The sequence below is a fragment of the Felis catus genome, chromosome X (assembly GCF_018350175.1).
Source record: "Felis catus isolate Fca126 chromosome X, F.catus_Fca126_mat1.0, whole genome shotgun sequence".
Taxonomy (NCBI): Eukaryota; Metazoa; Chordata; class Mammalia; order Carnivora; family Felidae; genus Felis; species Felis catus.
Window position 1 is genome coordinate 108,446,460 of NC_058386.1, and position 18,176 is coordinate 108,464,635.

Here is an 18,176-nt window from a genome sequence, read left to right on the forward strand (position 1 = left end):
TTTCCAGAGATGGGGAAGTCTTCGGGTGTTGACAGAGAAAACGGCATGACTCAAAGGCTCAAAAATAAGAAAGTAAAACTGTTCCCCGATGGAGCATTGCATTTAAGTTTGTATGTCTAAGGTACTATTCACTGAAGCAATTGTGTTTGGTACATGATAAGATACCCGTGAAATTTTCCCTCCGGGCACTTAGTTTTGGTGGTTGTGCTAGTTCTGTATATGGGCAAGTATCATTATGTTACTTTCTGAATTTACAATTAGAGGAAGACTAACAGAACCTTAGGTCCTATGCAAGCTGAACTTCTGGTCCCCCTTCACTTCCTGGAGCAGTCACTCATATGTCCTGGGACATGGTCCCCTGTGAGGGGTGAGAGGTCAGTCTGGACACTAACTCACTCTGTTGCTCTTTACCCATCCTTAGTTCTTAAGCCTGCTTCATTATAGTGTCAGAGTTGGGACTTGAATGCAGTTTGCTAGTGATTCTGAATTCCTTACGGCAACAGTAGCATAGTAGGAACTTTTCATTTGAGCCACTGTACCATTACCACTATAAAATCAGCCATGTGGCTGGTGCCAATTCATCCCCTGACTTAATGACTCCTTCAAAACTAGAGTTTGGCAACTGCTATTGATACGAGGAGGAGGAGAACAAAGTGACTTGGCTTCTAATACCTCACACATTCACGGTGTCAAAACAGTAAGGGATTGAGAGATCATTGAGCCCACCTCTTTCCCTCATTTTACAGATGGTGAAGCCGACATTTAATCGCTGAGTTCTTGTCATTTCCGGGATAAGCAAAATTAAGGCAATTTTGCCTGACCTCTCTGCTTTCTTTACCTCTGTACTACTTCTAAGAAACCAGACCTCCTCCTTCCTTTGGAGTGGCTGGAAGGTCAGAAAGAAGGGAGCTAAATGATGCAATGGAATTTGCATCCAGCATTTATTGTGATGATAGCCTTGACTTTTGGTTTATTGAGAGAAGAATGTGATTGTTTGCAGGATGTTTCCTTCCCCTGCCCCATGGCTATAATTAAAGGTTTCAGGGAACTTCAAATCCCAGAAAGTTAGTCAAAACGACACAATTAGTTATTTCCTTTAATTTAAGAGGTCTGCAATCCAAAGATGATTTACCTGGCTGAACAAAATAGTGTGATGTTTCTAATTTCAATTAAAATAACAGGAATTTAAAGATCTCTATAGGAAATAGAGCTAATAAAAGCGCTGCCTGTTAGGAGTCTGTTTCTGAAGGATTTCTAAGAGTGGGGGGAGGTTATGGTTGAATTTCATCTCGTTCTTTCTGCATTTCATTTTTCTTTAGAAAAAAATGTGATATGTGGTAAAGTGACAATAGAATCAAAGAGATGTCTCTTTCTTCTGTACTCAATTGTAAATTGAACTGTCTTACCGACATGTGTAAAGAACCACATTCTTCATGTCCCAGAATGTGTCCTGCTTACGTCATTGTTCTTTCCCTCAGCCCTGAGCTTGGGTACAGAGGAGAAAGCACATTAGGGGGGCAGAGGAAGCTCTTTTATCCTCTCTTGAGTAGGAGGAATTCAGATGAAGGAGTATTTTCAATTATTCTTTTGTTCTTAAAGGTGAAGTAGACTCAAAATTGTTCAGCAGGAGAAACTCCTCAAACTGCTATGTTATTCACGCTGCGACGTCAAAACCTTTCATACTGGGTGCCCAGGTGGCTCAGTCAGTTAAGCGTCCAACTTCAGCTTAGGTCATGATCTCATGGTTCATGGGTTCAAGCCCTGTATCAGGCTTTGCACTGTCGGTGTGGAGCCTGCTTGGGATTCTCTTTTTCCCCCTCTCTCTCCCCCTCCCCTGCTCTCTCTCTATCTCAAATAAATAAATAAACTTAAAAAGAAAAACCTTTCATAATAATTCTAATGAAGTTATCCTTTGCTAGAATATTTTCTAAGTATTTTTGCTAATGAGGTACATTTAAAAATAGGAATAATAAACTAAAGGAAAAATGAAAAAGTGCTTATAGACATAATTTTACTTCTACCTTATGAACACATTTTTCTTGTTGCTATGCACAGAATTGCTAGAAGTTTAAATTGTTGCTTAAGAGCACAAAATAATACTGTATGAGACCTTTGACTTTATCCTTTGCCAGTAAGATCAGGGCTGCCTCATCCATCTCAAAAATGCCTTTTAAGTGGTGAGCAAAGACAGGGACTCCACTGTGAGTGAGTTGATAGAATGCTGTCTGATGACCACGAGGAAGACCAGGGTTGTTGTAACTATACTTTTGACTACAGTTCATTTATTTCATTGCATGTATGTAAAACCTGGCAATTTGACACCTGCTGTATGTTGCAAAAGCAAATTCTAATAACTTCTGAGAGAGATACAAAAATGTGAGTGTGCCATAAAAGTAGGCCAACTAGGAACATTTTCTTTATGCACCCAGATAAATATTTTGAGCTCTCAAGCATGGAAATACAAACTCAGATGACTGACCACCTAAAGAAGATTGACCTCCAGCCCAACTCTCCATGTTTAATTTGAAACATGTACAGACATACCAGTTTTTACCTTAGTTCTTATTCTGTCACAGACAAAATATAGTGCAGCTCAATATTTTACTTCAGAAATAGAAATCTCAGAGGTCTCTTAAGAACTCCATAAATTTTTATCAGATACTCGTAATATGAACCTGAGGTTGTACAAAGTGGAAGAATACTCTGCCAACATCATGTTCTCCAAAAGTTTAGAAAAAAATATGAGTTTGTTTTATTCTTATTATTAAAATAATCTGAGTTTTCACATGGTCATGTGAACAATTCTGTGCCCATATAAAATCTAGAACAAAAGTATTATTTTTATTCTTGGACAATTTCATCAATTTGAGGATCTTTTCAAATGAACAGAATGGAAAACATTAGTATTAAGGGTTACAGAAGTGTGATAAAGCTGGAATTGGAGCGCTTGACTTCCGGACATTGGATCTGATAGGTATCATGGTTTGGAATACCATCGCTACCTTGCCTCCCACACTCCAGAGGGTAGTGCATTCCAGTTTAGTTATTGGCATGAAAAAACAATGGGCCAAATATAGTAACCTTGCCAGAAAGTCAAAATTACATACAGGTCACTCCTCTGTAGAATTGTAGTATAAAACATTTGGTAATCATGCATATCTACAGGGATCAATCAATAGCATAGTGATTCCAAAATTGTAAGAAATCCTATCATTTGGAGAAGAGGAACATTCTGTTTTAAGTTTTTCAAATTCTTTTAAGTTTAAAATTTTTCAGACTCTTTAAGCGTAAGGATATTACTAAGTACACATTGGACAGTTCCGTGATCTGTTCATGATGGAAAATAATTTTGGTTTTATAGCCAAAGGATAAAATTTAAGTTACAAATTAATCCAAGCTGTAGTGAAAGCATCTTAGACTTAAGAGTCAGAAGACCTGGGTTCAAGTTTGAGCTTTGCCACCAGTTAACTACCTTATATCCTTGAACAATTTATAATCTCTGTAGGCTACAGGATTTTTTCCTCTATAAAAATTGATTTTGGATCAGATATTTGCTAAGTTCCCATCCATCTCAAAGATCCTATCATTCTTTTAATTTCAGGATTTGTTTCCCTTCTTAACCTCTCCCTACCTCTGCCATCATTTTGACATAAATGGCCTTAAATTTCATAGCTTCCATATGATGGTATTAGCCTGGGACCCGGTGGGCATACAATAAATGCTTGTTACTGATGGTGGTGATAAGGAGTTGGTCTAAATGACCTATACATTTCCTTCCAGCTGTAAAAGCCTGTGACTGTTACAGTTCTATCAAGGGAGAAGTCAGCTGTGCTTGGATCATATATAGCACTTTAAAAAGGTGGATAGTGTCTGGGCGCCTGGGTGGCTCAGTTGGTTAAGCATCCAACTCTTGTTTTTGGCTCAGGTCATGATCTCGCATTTTAGTGGTTTGGAGCCCCTTATCCAGCTCTGCGCTGACAGTACAGAACCTGTTTGGGATTCTCTTTCTCTCCCTCTCTCTGCCCCTCCCCCACTCGCGCTACCTCTGTCTCTCTCAAAATAAATAAATAAACTTAAAAATAAAAAGATAGTGTCCGGTGGTCTTGAACACAACCAGTGCTGAGAGATAGATGGCTGTTGACTTTAAATCTTTATTTTTTTTTTCTGGCAGTATGTCGATTAGGACACACTCAACAAACTTTTGAAGAAGTGGTTATAGGGCAATTGAAAATCTTAACATAGGCAGTCATAATAGAACTAATTGCAGGTGAGGCTGGTGGAGCCCCTAGAAAATGACTTCTATGCATTCTATTTGTTAGATGGCAGGTAATAATATAGACATGGATGTGATCCAGAAAAGCATTCCTCTCTAGCTTGGGAGAAGTGGGTGCATCTCTAGTCCTAAGTATATTGTTGGGTTACAGTTTTTAGTTATTCTCTGTAACTGTCTGGGCATCCTCAGTTTACAGCAGGTCACTCCTGGTGTTACCACTTGAGACTATGAAAAGAGTAAGAGGCCTTCTTTTCTAAGCCTGATATCATTAGCACATTCTTTGCTCATCATTTCCTGTTTACCCCTCTTCATCAGTGAGTCACTGGTAGGCTTTGTAAAGTGCAAAAAGTATGTAGCCAAGAGCATTCATAGTATGGATTTTATTAAGGTAGGGAGGCAAGTGCAAAACCTAGCTTGAGGTCAGCTTTGCTCAGCCGGGTTCTTGCTTCTTGAGGGTTCTTTCACTTGCACTCGACACCCTTCCTGGTCAAATTCTCTGAGAAATCTACCTCCTCTTCTTCCCTAAATCTATTGTTTTTACTCTCAGCTCCAGACTGGAAGTTTTACTTTACCTCAGATTCAAAGAAACTAGATTTTGTACCTTTGGTTCTTTACTACTTTTGGCTTTCCAGGTCCCCACCTCAAAGCCAATTCTAATTCTGTCTACAATTTTCTCGTTCCTCCTGATTTTGCCTAGTCCCAATGCCCCTGATGGGGTTCAGGATATGCTATCCCAAAATACAGCACCTTGGCATGTTGAATATGTTAAGGTAAAGGAGTTTGAGAAAGTAGCAGAAGCAAGAAGGTCACTCTGACTGATTCTGCCCCTTCCCGTCCTCCTTGCCCTCCTTCCCTGAAGCAGGTCATAAGATCCTCATGTGAGAGGTGTTCTCATGGTACCAGAAAGAAAGGAGCATCCTTATCTTTAAAGACAACAGGATGCCAAGAAGAATCTGAACAAACTGGCCTTGCTAAGTCTCCCCCGTTCACCACATTTCTTTGTCCTGTCACATCTTTCCACAATTTCTCACTCTTTGTCAAACCTAGCATCAAAACACATTAGTTTAACCATTTCTTTGAGTCTTCATTTCCTTATGGAGGCTCTGGTGTCATGTAAAACTGACATTAAGTAAATGTATATGCTTTTCTTCTATTAGTCTTTGTGAGTTTAATTTTCAGACCCAGCCAGGGACCCTAAGAGGTTCGAGGGAAACCTTTTTCCCTCTCCACCAGCACCTTCCCACAATTTGTACCCATTTTCTAGTAGCTAAACTTTTAACTCTTTGCCAATGTTGACTGGTAACTCAAAACCATCATCAATTAGATCTGAACCTATTATGTATCCTATTAACACATAGACTATTGTGTTAAAAAATGTTCAAGGATATTTATACAAAGAGTATGAGCCATTGCACTCTGGGCTATCCTACCTCTGTTTTGTGGCGCCTCCTGGAGTCCTGGCCTCTTGAGTAGTGAAGGAATAAACTGAAGTAATTACAAAAAAAAAGGGGGGGGTATGGGTTACATTGTGTGTGTTTTTGTAAATATTACTTTTCTGGTCTTATTTGAGGGTAGGTACTAATTTTAGAGATGTGTCCTTAGAAGTATTGCAGACTTAATTTTTTAAATATAGCTATGTATATACAAATACCAAAGTCCCTTTGGTTTTATTTTAATCTCCTAAGTTGTCCACTTTCAGTGTGCACAGTTAGAAGAGAGCCACAGTCTTACCGAGGAAAAATAGGGGTGACAAGTTCCCTATAATCAAGGATACAAATTTCAGATGTCTGCTCAGTGGTTCCCAATGCTGATGTCAAGTCTGGTGCCAAAATGACTACATAGGAAGTAGTTTGGAGTACTTTAAAACAAGAACTTATTGCTGGGCCCTAATTTCAGAGATCCTGAATCAGTAGTTTGGGGATGAGGCCTAGGTATCTGCATTTTAAAAGTTGTACTGGTGTAACTGGGTGGCTTAGTCACTTAGGCGTCTGACTCTTGGTTCCGGCTCAGGTCATGATCTCACGGTTTGTGAGTTTGAGCCCCATGTCAGGCTCCCAGCTGACAGTGTGGAGGCTGCTTGGGATTCTTGTCTCACTCTCTCTCTGCCCCTCCCCTCCTTGCGCTCCTTCTTTCTCTCTCTCTCAAAATAAATAAACAAAATAATAATGTTTAGCCAGGAGTGAAGACTCCTTAGAGAACCCTTCCTTATGAGTCCTTCCAGCCCCCTGATTCTGTGAGTTAAGTATGCAGGAAGCCTTCTTCCCTCTGACCCTGACTTGCCACAGTAAGATATCCCTTTTAGACATCCTAAGAGTATTCCCATAGTGAAAGGTTGTTGCCGGTTATTGTTTTATTAGTAATGATAACTTCTGTCTAAGACTTAAGTTTGTAATAGTGTAACTACAGCTGAAGAGTTCAAATCCAAGCAAAGGACAAGTACAGAACGTCAAGGAATAATGTAAATGTCCTGAGGTGCACCTGTGAAATTCGCATTTGCATGGACCTGTTTTTGTGGAGCATGTAGAAATCAACTACCATTAGTTTTAAATCAATGTGAAGTTAATGTAGCCATTCCTCCCATTTGCTGCTACATAACTTAGAACTCCATCCTGCACTACAGCTTTGAGAAGACAATGCAAATACAGATATAGTAGTAAACTGAGATTTTGCAGTAGAGGTAGGAAGAGTAGGAGATTTTAATATTCTTTGGAAATTCTTAATATAATATTTTCTTTTTCTTTAATATTTTAATATTCTTAAGATTTGATTTGGATGCAGAGGGAGTTGACTTGACTTGACTTTCTTAGAGACTCTGAAGAAGAGTGGTGTGAATGAGCAGGCCAGTCAGCTTCTTCATATAGATCTTTTTTTTTTTTTTAAATATATGAAATTTATTGTCAAGTTGGTTTCCATACAACACCCAGTGCTCATCCCAACAGGTGCCCTCCTCAATACCCATCACCTACCCTCCCCTACCTCCCACCCCCCATCAGCCCTCAGTTTGTTCTCAGTTTTTAAGAGTCTCTTATGCTTTGGCTCTCTCCCACTCTGACCTCTTTTTTTTTTTTTCTTCCCCTCCCCCATGGGTTTCTGTTAAGTTTCTCAGGATCCACATAAGAGTGAACACATATTGTATCTGTCTTTCTCTGTATGGCTTATTTCACTTAGCGTAACACTCTCCAGTTCCATCCACGTTGCTACAAAGGGCCATATTTCATTCTTTGTCATTGCCACGTAGTACTCCATTGTGTATACATACAGATCGTTTTCTATTGCATTACTTGCGATGTTTACCATTTATTTGCTTGACTTTGCCCTTGCACGAAAAACAGAAAGGAAACCTATCTTAATAAAGATTTGGTATACTTTGGTTTAAGAAGCTGGTGAAATGGGGAAGGGAAAGAGAGTACTTGGGTATTATCTATCCAAGATTCAGGAATTGGTAAACAGGGCAGGGGTCTTTATCCTTCAGGTAGACAGGGAGGTGAGATTATTATACTCGTGAAGAGTTGTACAAACATTGTAAATGATGGAACTTTCTCTTTTTGTTTCTCCAACATGGTATTCCTGGATTTATGATGGGAAGCTATTTATGAGCTAGGATTCACTTCAGTGCTTTTTTAAAATTCAAAATGTGACTTGATTTTTAAATCTTTGTTTACATACTTTGAGGAACTCATTTTATTATAGGACAGCCATGTTCTCCCTGGAGTTGATTGTTTCAGTCAAATCCTTTTAAAACGTGAATTAAGGAGATTAGGATTTAATCTTTGTTGCTTACAAGAACAAAATCTTGTTATAAAGTTAAAGGAATACACTTGCTAGTCCAGAATGTATTATCAGGGAGTGCACACTATGTATTTTTTTAGTCAGTGGTATACTTACAACTTCAGATTTGTATTGTAGCTATATCAGAAAAATGGAAAGATTTATTACTTTTCTTTTTCCAAATCCACTGAATTTAGGAACTTACTGAGAGGTAAACCTATCACAAAGCTTTGGTGAATATTTCTGCCACAAAGTACTGGAAAGACCAGAACCATCACCACAAGTAGAAAGAGGTAACTTGTGGGTTAGCTGCTAAATAATATTAATCACAACGAAGTACAATGTCTTGCTAAGGGAACACCAGAGAAGTCAATAATGATGGTGATACTCAAGTTTTAGAGAAGGTATATAACAAAATGTAAGCATTAAGACCCATTTGCAGCCTCCTGGAAATCTAAGTTATTTTTACAAGCCCATATGGAAGCTCAAGATATATTTGTTCTATGTGGGTATTAGAGATGGGAGGGGATAACAAGTAGCTTGCAAATATCAAAGAGACTACTACATGGAAAGTGCATCTCTTAGGAATGGAAAAAATCCAATCGAGGAGAATGGGGAAGCTTATAAATTAAGCAGGTCATGTACAAACTGAATTTTGGACAGGTTGAAAAAAGAAAAGTTGGTGACATTCTGTAAAAGTAGGCATAAGCTTTTAGGTTACTCAAAGGCAGGCAGTTTAATGGGATCATAGTGGGTCTGTTTGATGACAGTGCCACAAAGAACTGGATGAGAAACAAAAGTAAACTTTGATGATCTTGTTGTCTAATAAAAGAAGATCTAAGGGATCATGCTAACTCTGAAATTGTCTCCTGAAATTGTTGAATAGGTAAAATTGTAGTAAATGAAGAGATAATCTAGGTCCAATTGACAGATTAAATACATGTAGCTCACCAGAACTAGATAGCATCCTTTTATATTTTGACGCATTTAAGTGTAAATTAATAACCTGCCTATTTGGGGGAGGTTTGGAAATACTGTGTTTCTACTGGATCAGGAGTATATATTCAGCAATGTGAGTTTAAATAATGATATAAATATTGTCTTGTTGGAGGAAAATTTGGATTAAAAATTGTATAAGATGAAGGATATTTCTGAATCAGGAAAGGACAGTGAATTTATGGGCAGAAGTCATACCGAGGCATTTGTAACCTAAAACACCTATGCTTGATTCCAGATTTTATTGTAGCAAAATGTTGATTTCTGGATTCCTACTGTGGGATGAGTTGCAAAAGTTCAACGTATTACCATTTCCAAATGAGCACCAGCATTTATGATCAAGGCAGAGAAGAAGCTTATTTCAACCATCAATGAAAACATTACATACAGATAGGATCCCAAGCAAAGAAAAAAAAAAAAACTTGTAGATTCTTGAGCCTTTTGCATTCTGTGTTGTTTACATGGTGGTTTAGGAGTACAGGTGGAATAATTGGAATATCAGAGAGAGGAAGAATTAAGAGGTAATATTTTGCTGCCAGAATGTTAGAATTTTAAACAATTTACCTACTTTATAGCTCAGGTTAAGTGTTCTGTCACCATCACTACCCTTGCATTAATGTGCAGACCCTGCCTAGTCCACTGCTTCATCCTAAAAAGTGCCTGGCCCCATATTTCTGAAGTATAATTAACATACAGTGTCATGTTAGTTTCAAGCATACAAGGTAATGATTCATACATTAGTGCTTGCCACAATAAATGTAAACATCTGTCACCAAACAATGTTATTGTAATATTGTTGACTGTATTCCCTATGCTATACTTTTTATCTCTGTGACTTATTTATTTTATAATTGGAAGTTTGTACCTTTTAATCCCCTTTATCTATTTCAATCTGCCCCCCACCCTTTCTTTGGCAACCATCAGTTCTCTGTATTTAAGAGTTGGTTTGTTTGTTTGTTTTGGTTTTTTACACATACAAGTGAAGTCACATGGTATTTGTCTTTCTCTGTCTGGCTTATTCCACTTAGCATAATACCCTCTAGTTTCATCCATGTTGTCACAAATGGCAAGATCTTGGTCTTTTTGATGGCTGAGTAATATTCCATCATATATATGTGTGTGTGTGTATATATATGTGTGTGTGTGTGTGTGTGTGTGTGTGTATATATGTGTGTGTGTGTGTGTGTGTGTGTATATATATATATATATATATATATATATACACACCATATCTTCTTTATCCATTCATCTATCAATGAACACTTGGGTTGCTTCCATATTTTGGCTATTGTAAATAATGCTGCAATAAACATAGGGGTACATCTATCTTTTTGAATTAATGCTTTCATTTTCTTTGGCTAAATACCTAGTAGTGGTATCACTGGATCATATGATATTTCTATTTTTAATTTTTTTGAGGAACCTCCATACCGTTTTCCACAGTAGCTGCACTAATGTACATTCCCACCAACAGTGCATGCGGGTTCCTTTTTCTCCACATCCTTGCCAACACTTGTTATTTTTTGTCAGCCATTCTGACAGGTGTAAGGTGATATCTCATTTTGTTTTTCATTCACATTTCCTTGGTGATTAGTGATGTTGAGCATCTTTTCATGTGTCTGTTGCCCATCTGTATGCCTTTAGAAAAATGTCTGTTCAGGTCTTTTGCCCATTTAAAAATCCGATTATTTGTTTATTTGTTGTTGAGTTGTATACGTTTTTAAATATATTTTAGATATTAACCTCTTATTGGGTGTATCGTTTGCAAATATCTTCTATTCAGTAGGTTGCCTTTTTGTTTTGTTGATGGTTTCCTTTGCCGTGCAAAAGCTTTTTATTTTTGCGTAGTCCCAATAGTTTATTTTTGCTTTTGTTTCCCTTGCCTGAGGAAATCTATCTAGAAACAAAAATGTTGCTAAGGCCAATGTCAAAGTAAAGAGTACCTGACCCTTTGACAGGCATCAGAGATAACATTTTGCTGCATGGGATTGTTTTGTGGTAACAGGATCAGCTAAGCCCAGTTAGTGTGGGTGATCTGGTAGAATATGGACTATTTGGCTGTTTGGGATTATAATTGCCCTAACAAAGCACATGTGGAGAGTCAAGGGAGTTTATATGCTTTTAAAAATGTGTTATTGTCTTATGTGATTTATTTCCCTTCATTTCAAAAAATTTGATGCAAAACATTTGTGTTTTCTTTCTTTCTCTTTCCTGCCCCCACCCCCTTAGAATAACATAGCTGATCCAGAAGAACTGTTCACAAAGTTAGAACGCATCGGGAAAGGCTCCTTTGGAGAAGTTTTCAAAGGAATTGATAACCGTACCCAGCAAGTGGTTGCTATTAAAATCATAGACCTCGAGGAAGCCGAAGATGAAATTGAAGACATTCAGCAAGAAATAACTGTTTTGAGTCAGTGTGACAGCTCATATGTAACAAAATACTATGGATCATATTTAAAGGTAATGTGTGTGTTGTATTATTTAAGTCATAAGGTATTTTCATTATAAGTTTTTCTTTCTTTTTTTTAATTCTGTTTTTTGAAAGGCAGTGTCTTAAATTAGGATTTGGCAGTCTTTGGGCTCCAGGCAGAATCCAGCTCCATTTATAGTGCCAAATAGACTGTTTTTAGATTTAGCAGCTGTGTCCTGAATGCATCCCAGTGCTCAGCTGCACCGTTATTCCACACCTGAACTTTGGGTCAATGGAGGAGCAGTAATACAGCTGGTCCTTGAGACACATCCTTTGTCAGGAAAGAGCTTTCCCCCTGGGCTTTCACACATTATTCTCAATGGTCCAGTCTGTCTCAACCTCAGAATTGATGGAATATGTAAGTATGTCATTTATTCCATTGAGTTGTGGTTATTTACACATCTTTCTCTCCTTCCAGATTATGAGCTCCTTGATGGCAGGGAGTTTAGTTCAACCAGTCTTGGTTTTCACATTTAGCATAAGACATGGAACATCTCAAGCACATGATAAATACTTGTGGAAGTGGAGTCAAATGGAACACTATCTGCCCCTCCCCCTTTCCCAAAAGTTGGAATTTTAGTTTCCAGGATCATGGAATTAGTAGACACCTTAAGTTGCAGCAGATGGAGATGTGACTGCATAACAGAATACTCTTTGGTTAGTAAAACCCAAGAGTTAGGGGCGCCTGGATGGCTCAGTTGGTTAAGCATCCAATTCTTGATTTCGGCTAAGGTCATGATCTCACCTTTTGTGAGTTTGAGCCCCACATTGGGCTCTGAGCTGACAGCTTGGAGCCTGCTTCAGATTCTCTCTCTCCATCTCTCTCTGCCCCTCTCCTGCTTGTGCTTTCTCACTCTCTCAAATTGAATAAACTTAAACACACACACACACACACACACACACACACACACACACACACACACACAAAGAGTTCTTGGGTTCCAGAGTTAGAAGTCGGGATGCGTGTCTATTGAAATTTGAAGAATAAATAGTTAGAAAAATCTAGCTTAAGGGACTCCCGGGTGGCTCAGTCGGTTAAGCATCCAACTCTTGATTTCGGCTGAGGTCATGATCTCATGGTTTGTGAGTTCGAGCCCCGCATCCTGCAGAGCGCTGACGGTGCGGAGCCTGCTTGGGACTTTCTCTCTCTGTCTCTCTGTCTCTCTGTCTCTCTGTCTCTCTCTCTCTCTTTCTCAAATAAATAAACTTAGAAAAATCTAGGTTAGAGTTAAAATTATTTTAAAATTAAAAATTTTTATCATGTTAAAGTTTTTCAAAGGAAGGCAATACTAGTTAGATTTTTGCTTTTCAGGGTTTACAAGGGGAGGAAGAGGTTTTTTGTTTGTTTGGTTCATTGGTTTTTTTGTTCATCTATCTCTGGGTCAAAATGGGTGTGTTTATAACTCATTAGCTATTGGCCTCCATAAGAATGAATGCTATTTTTTATATTCTAATGACCAAATAAACCCTAGGTTAATCTATCTATCCATATTAGTTACTACCGATTCAGAAATCATGAATTTCACTTTCTTTTTACTAAGCCTGTTTATTCTCATATTACATGAATTAGATGAATGTGGTGTGAATGCACAATAGAGTAAATCATTAAACAGCCAGGCGCTCTGTGTCACACACTGTATTAGGTGCTGGAGATATAAAAATGAGTGACTCCTGCCATTAAGGAGTTCACAATCCCATATTGTACTAAAAGGGTGTAGGTTTTGTGATTAAGTACGTACAAGGTACAGATGGGGCACAGATAAACAAGTAGTCACTTCTGTCACTTTGAAGAGAGGCTAATGGTGTGAAGAAAAGGCTTCCAGGAGGAGATGATAGTGCCAGTAATTCCTATACAATTTACTTTTTTAAATTTTTTTAATGTTTATTTCTTTTGGAGAGAGAGAGGGAGCAAGGGAGGAGCAGAGAGAGGAAGACACAGAATCTGAAGCAGGCTCTAGGCTCTGAGCTGTCAGCATTGAGCCAGATATGGGGCTCGAACTTAGAAACTGCAAGATCATGACCTGAGCCGAAGTTGGATGCTCACCTGACTGAGCCACCCAGGCGCCCCCCCCCCCAATTTACTTCTAAGTGTTAGCCATTACTCTCACACAATTATTTGATTCTTTGTGACATATTTTGCTTTTGCAGTCTTTCCTACAAAACTTATTTAGCGGGTCAGATTCTTTTTAGGAATCCTGAGAGGTCGCTCAGTCTCAATATGTTTAGGTCTCCCTCCTGATTCCCATAGCAGGCTTGGTTTAAGACAGCCTCAGGAATTTGCTGTTGTTGTGGTTGTGGTTGTTGTGTGTTTGCTCATTCTGGTTTACACTTTCTGGATTGAATACTGGTAATTCAAGACCTACTCTAGAGCAAATTTAAACCTTTGCTATTCTTAGGCACCTGTAACAGATAAGCTGTTTTTGGAACTGACTTAACATATTAAATAAGTCCTATTTCAAATGGAGTTTTCTATATTATATTGAAACTGGGTACTGAAATGCAACTGACTGTTTTATTGGTTGCTTATAGCGTTTTTAATTAATGTTCAGTACTCTCGTGGCAAATGAATTATAGTTGTTTGTATAATTTATTTGTATGAGTTCACATTTTTAAAAAATTCCCCTCGTAGTGTACATGTACCAGTCATCCAATAAGTACTTAATGTTTAAATAAATCTGATTGTTTTGTCCAAATCTTGATTATAGAATGTTCTTAGACTGGTCAATGATACACAGCCATTATCTATGACGTCTTCATAAAGGATTAAATTGAAATTATTTTTATCTCCTTTACCCATCATTAATTAAAGTCCACAATGTGAAGGACTACTTTGAAGAAAATAGCACTTCTTGATAAAATTGTAGAAATTCACATTTGGCTGATATTAGTTATTTATATCCTGAATCTATTTACATTAAAGTAAGTAAATGTGTGTATTATCTCTGTACGCATGTTCATATATACAGACAAAGGAAAAGAAATAGCTTATGATTTTATAACCTTTTAATATCATTTATTTAAATTGACCAACTTGTTTGTTTTCAGTTTATATTAAAACATGGGACTTTTGTGGGCTTGCTTTTTTTTTTTTTTAAACTAAAATCACATCAAATATAACAAGGTTCTGTTTAATGCAGTCAATATAACTCAAGGCTACATCATCTAAGTATCATCAGGGAACTGCATTATCAATCGTTGTGGCACATCCTTCCATTTCAGATGACATAGGGGATTTTGTGAGTCAAGTTAATTGAGTAGAGTAGGATATGGGTTTTTCTCAGGTTGTCTTTACTCAGGATATCATACATAGCCGAGACCTCACTGTAGGCTGGAGGAAAAGTTCTTGCATTTGAGAGAAAATTATATGCTCTCTGAAACTGTATTCAGTTGTAGTGATTTCCTTGAAACATACAAAAATGTACAAGGTATTCATTTTGACTGAGCTCACTGTATAACTTCATTTTTAAAAACAAGAGTAAAAACCAGACAAACATCAGTATGACCACAGTATTTTGCTTTAATTTTAGTTCACTGCAGATTTTCTTGAGAGACAAAGTTAGTCTTTATGAAGAGTGCTAACATAAGCAAACCCTTCCCTTCTGATCTCATAATATTGGAAAAATCTTTTATAATCTTTAAATATTTTTCTAGTTCGATGTAAATCTTAAAGTGAAGCTCACTCAGGCATTGAATAGAATTTGAATCATGCCTTTATTTGCTGCTGAAAATCGCCTTTAGATTTCTGTTTATGTTAAGGAAATATGCCCCCCCTCCACATACCACCGCCACTGATATTTATCAAAAAAGAAAAAGGAATTGAGTGATTGAAGTAAAATATTCCAGAATAGAGTCTGCAAAATTTTGTGACCTTCTCACTGTTTTTCCTGAGACTTCTGTGTGTGTTTATTCCCAGTGTATGGTGAATGTTTCTGGAATCTTCTTTAGTTAAAAAAAAATTTGGGGGGAGAATTTTTTTATAAAACTTGAAGGAAATTGCAGAGGAAAAAATTTTCTCCTTCTTACAGTGTTTTTCCCTCAAAATAAATATAGCTTTGCACTTCACAGAACACACCTCTAAGGAGCCCCATATTAGATTCAGTTTAGCAGGCCTTTATTCATTTATTGAGTGCCCTACTATGTGCATTCATTTCAGTCTGCATACTTGCCCTGGTCAGTCTCATTTACTTTATCTTGACAATTTCTGAATTCATGTCTCTGGTTCTAGCCTGTCTCCTTAGCCCCAGATGGATATATCTAACTTGCTTCATATTACCCACTTATCTGTGGGTACATCAAGTACCATAACATGAATGATGGCGAGTAGCATTTGAACAAGAACTTGAACATGGTTTGGATGAGGGTGGAGTATAGACAAGGCATTCTAGTTTGGAAGAAAATGATTCAGGGGTAGTAAAGCATCTGGCAAGATGATCTCTCCTGTCCCTTGCAGTTCTATAAAATTTGACATGCTGTTTCCTTTTTATTGTGGTAAAATATGTATCATAAAATTTACCATTGTAATCATTTTAAGCCCACCGTGAGTAGCAGTGAGTATATTCATATTGCTGTGCAACTATCACCACCATCCGTCTTCAGAACTTTCTCATCTTCATCAGTCAAAACTCTGTACACATTTGGGGTGCCTGGGTGGCTCAGTCGATTAAGCATCTAACTTTGGCTCAGGTCATGATTTCACGGTTTGTGAGTTCAAGCCCTACATGGGGCTCTCAGCTGTCAGCACAGAGCCTGCTTTGGATCCTCTGTCCCTCTCTCTGCCCCTCCCCTCCTTGCACACTCGCGCGCTTTCTCTCTCTCTCTCTCTCTCTCTCTCTCTCTCTCTCTCTCTCTCTCTCAAAATGAATAAATAAACTTTGAAGAAAAAAAAGAATCAAACTCTCTACACATTAAACTATAACTCTCCAGGGGCACCTGGGTGGCTCAGTCGGTTGAGCGTCCGACTTCGGCTCAGGTCATGATCTCACAGTTCGTGGGTTCAAGCCCCGCATCAGGCTCTGTGCTGACCACTTGCTCAGAGCCTGGAGCCTGCTTCAGATTCCGTGTCTCCTTCTCTCTCTGCCCCTCCCCTGCTCAAGCTTTCTCTCACTCTGTTTCTTAACAATAAATGAATGTAAAAAAAATTTTTTTAAATAAAAATAAACTATAACTCTCCATTGTCTCCTCACCACAGTCCTTGGTAACCACCAGTCTACTTTCTGTCTCTATGAATTTGACTACTACAGGTTCCTCATATATATAAGCAGAATCAGACAGCATTTGTCTTTTGGTGACTGGCTGACTTTAGTCATACAGGTTGGATTATGTGGTCAGTGCTATGATTGCTATGAGATGCACCGACCAGCCCATTTAATTCAACATATATTTAATATCTAGTACATACAGTGTACAAATACTGTATGTACATACATACAGTGAATACATACAGTGAATGTTTTAAATGGTTTATTCCTATGAACAAATGAATTCCAAATTGCACTGTAGCCTTTCTGCCCACTTTGGCCAAGTGTCTATTTAGCAGCAAACAGTGGGGTTCAGTTGGCCTCATGGGGTAACAGAGTTGATACTGCAGATACCAGTAATTTGTTAACATTAGGCTCCACGATCTCCCCAGCAAATAGTACAACTCTGGAGCAGTTACTCTTTAGGCGTTCGGAATTTCGGAACAGAGAGCCATTTCCTACCACCTGGCCACCCATGTTGATGCAGAACTTTAAACGTACTCCTCCAACCCGCTGTTAATATGTGTGGATCATTTTGTAAGTGGAGAAGTGGACTCTTCCCTTCAGGGACTTCCTCTACTTCAATGTGCCGGCTGTGCAGTTATGGTTTATAGTCCCTGGCTCTTTGGGAATTTTAAACTGGTATGTAGATATCATCTCAGCCTTGTAAATTATTGAAAAGCAAGCCAAATGTACTTATTTGCATTCTCCAGCACAAACATCTTTTCACAGAAATCAAAGGTTAGAAGTTGTAGTCCTCCAAAAGAATACAAACATAGAGTCTGGGCTTTTTTTGGTTTGGTTTGGTTTGTGATTGGCGTTTTCACTGAGCCCTGCTGTGGACCAGAAACCTGTAAAAAGAGCCTCTGTGGGCAAAGCTTCCTTGAGCAGGGAAGAGCCCCCACCAGCTCACCATTCCTGCCTGTGCCCACTCAGGCACTCAGACTGTGTAACAGTTTTCTGAAGGTCCAGATCTATGGCCATCCTCCAGTGAGGCTTGTCTTCCAGAAGCGGTAATCAGAAGGAAGCAGGCAGAAAATCTGTCTGACGGCTCTGGTTCCTTCCCTGCTCTGGTACCACCAAACAGCTCGCTTGCTAGGAGGAATGCTTCTTTTCAGATCTGGAAGTCGCTTAGTCATACCTCTAATAACATTTTACGCTTTCTATGAATACTCTTCAGTGAGGAACAGACAGTTGGTAAGTTTCCATTTTGGAATCGGTACCCCCAGGAAGGACACACATCATTTTAAACCTGGAAAACAGATGTTTTCGGTCATGTGGAACTACAAATCAGATAACCATCCAATAATAAGATCTTTTCATTTTTCTTTTAAATGTCAGGTGAATGGGAAGCATTCTGAATTCATAAGGTAGAATGTAGTACTTATTAGAAACAATCTTGTGGCAAAAGAAAAATTTCCCCAGCTATGCA

At 38.3% G+C, this 18,176-nt stretch overlaps 1 protein-coding gene across 1 annotated transcript in view; it reads left to right on the forward strand.

Annotated features, from left to right (window-relative positions):
* Positions 1–18,176, forward strand: part of STK26 (serine/threonine kinase 26) — a 54,613-nt gene that overhangs the window by 20,374 nt on the left and 16,063 nt on the right. Inside the window, exon 3 of the mRNA XM_004000900.5 lies at positions 11,267–11,497. Within this exon, the coding sequence (XP_004000949.1) occupies positions 11,267–11,497 (231 nt within the window). The remainder of the gene's footprint in view (positions 1–11,266; positions 11,498–18,176) is intronic.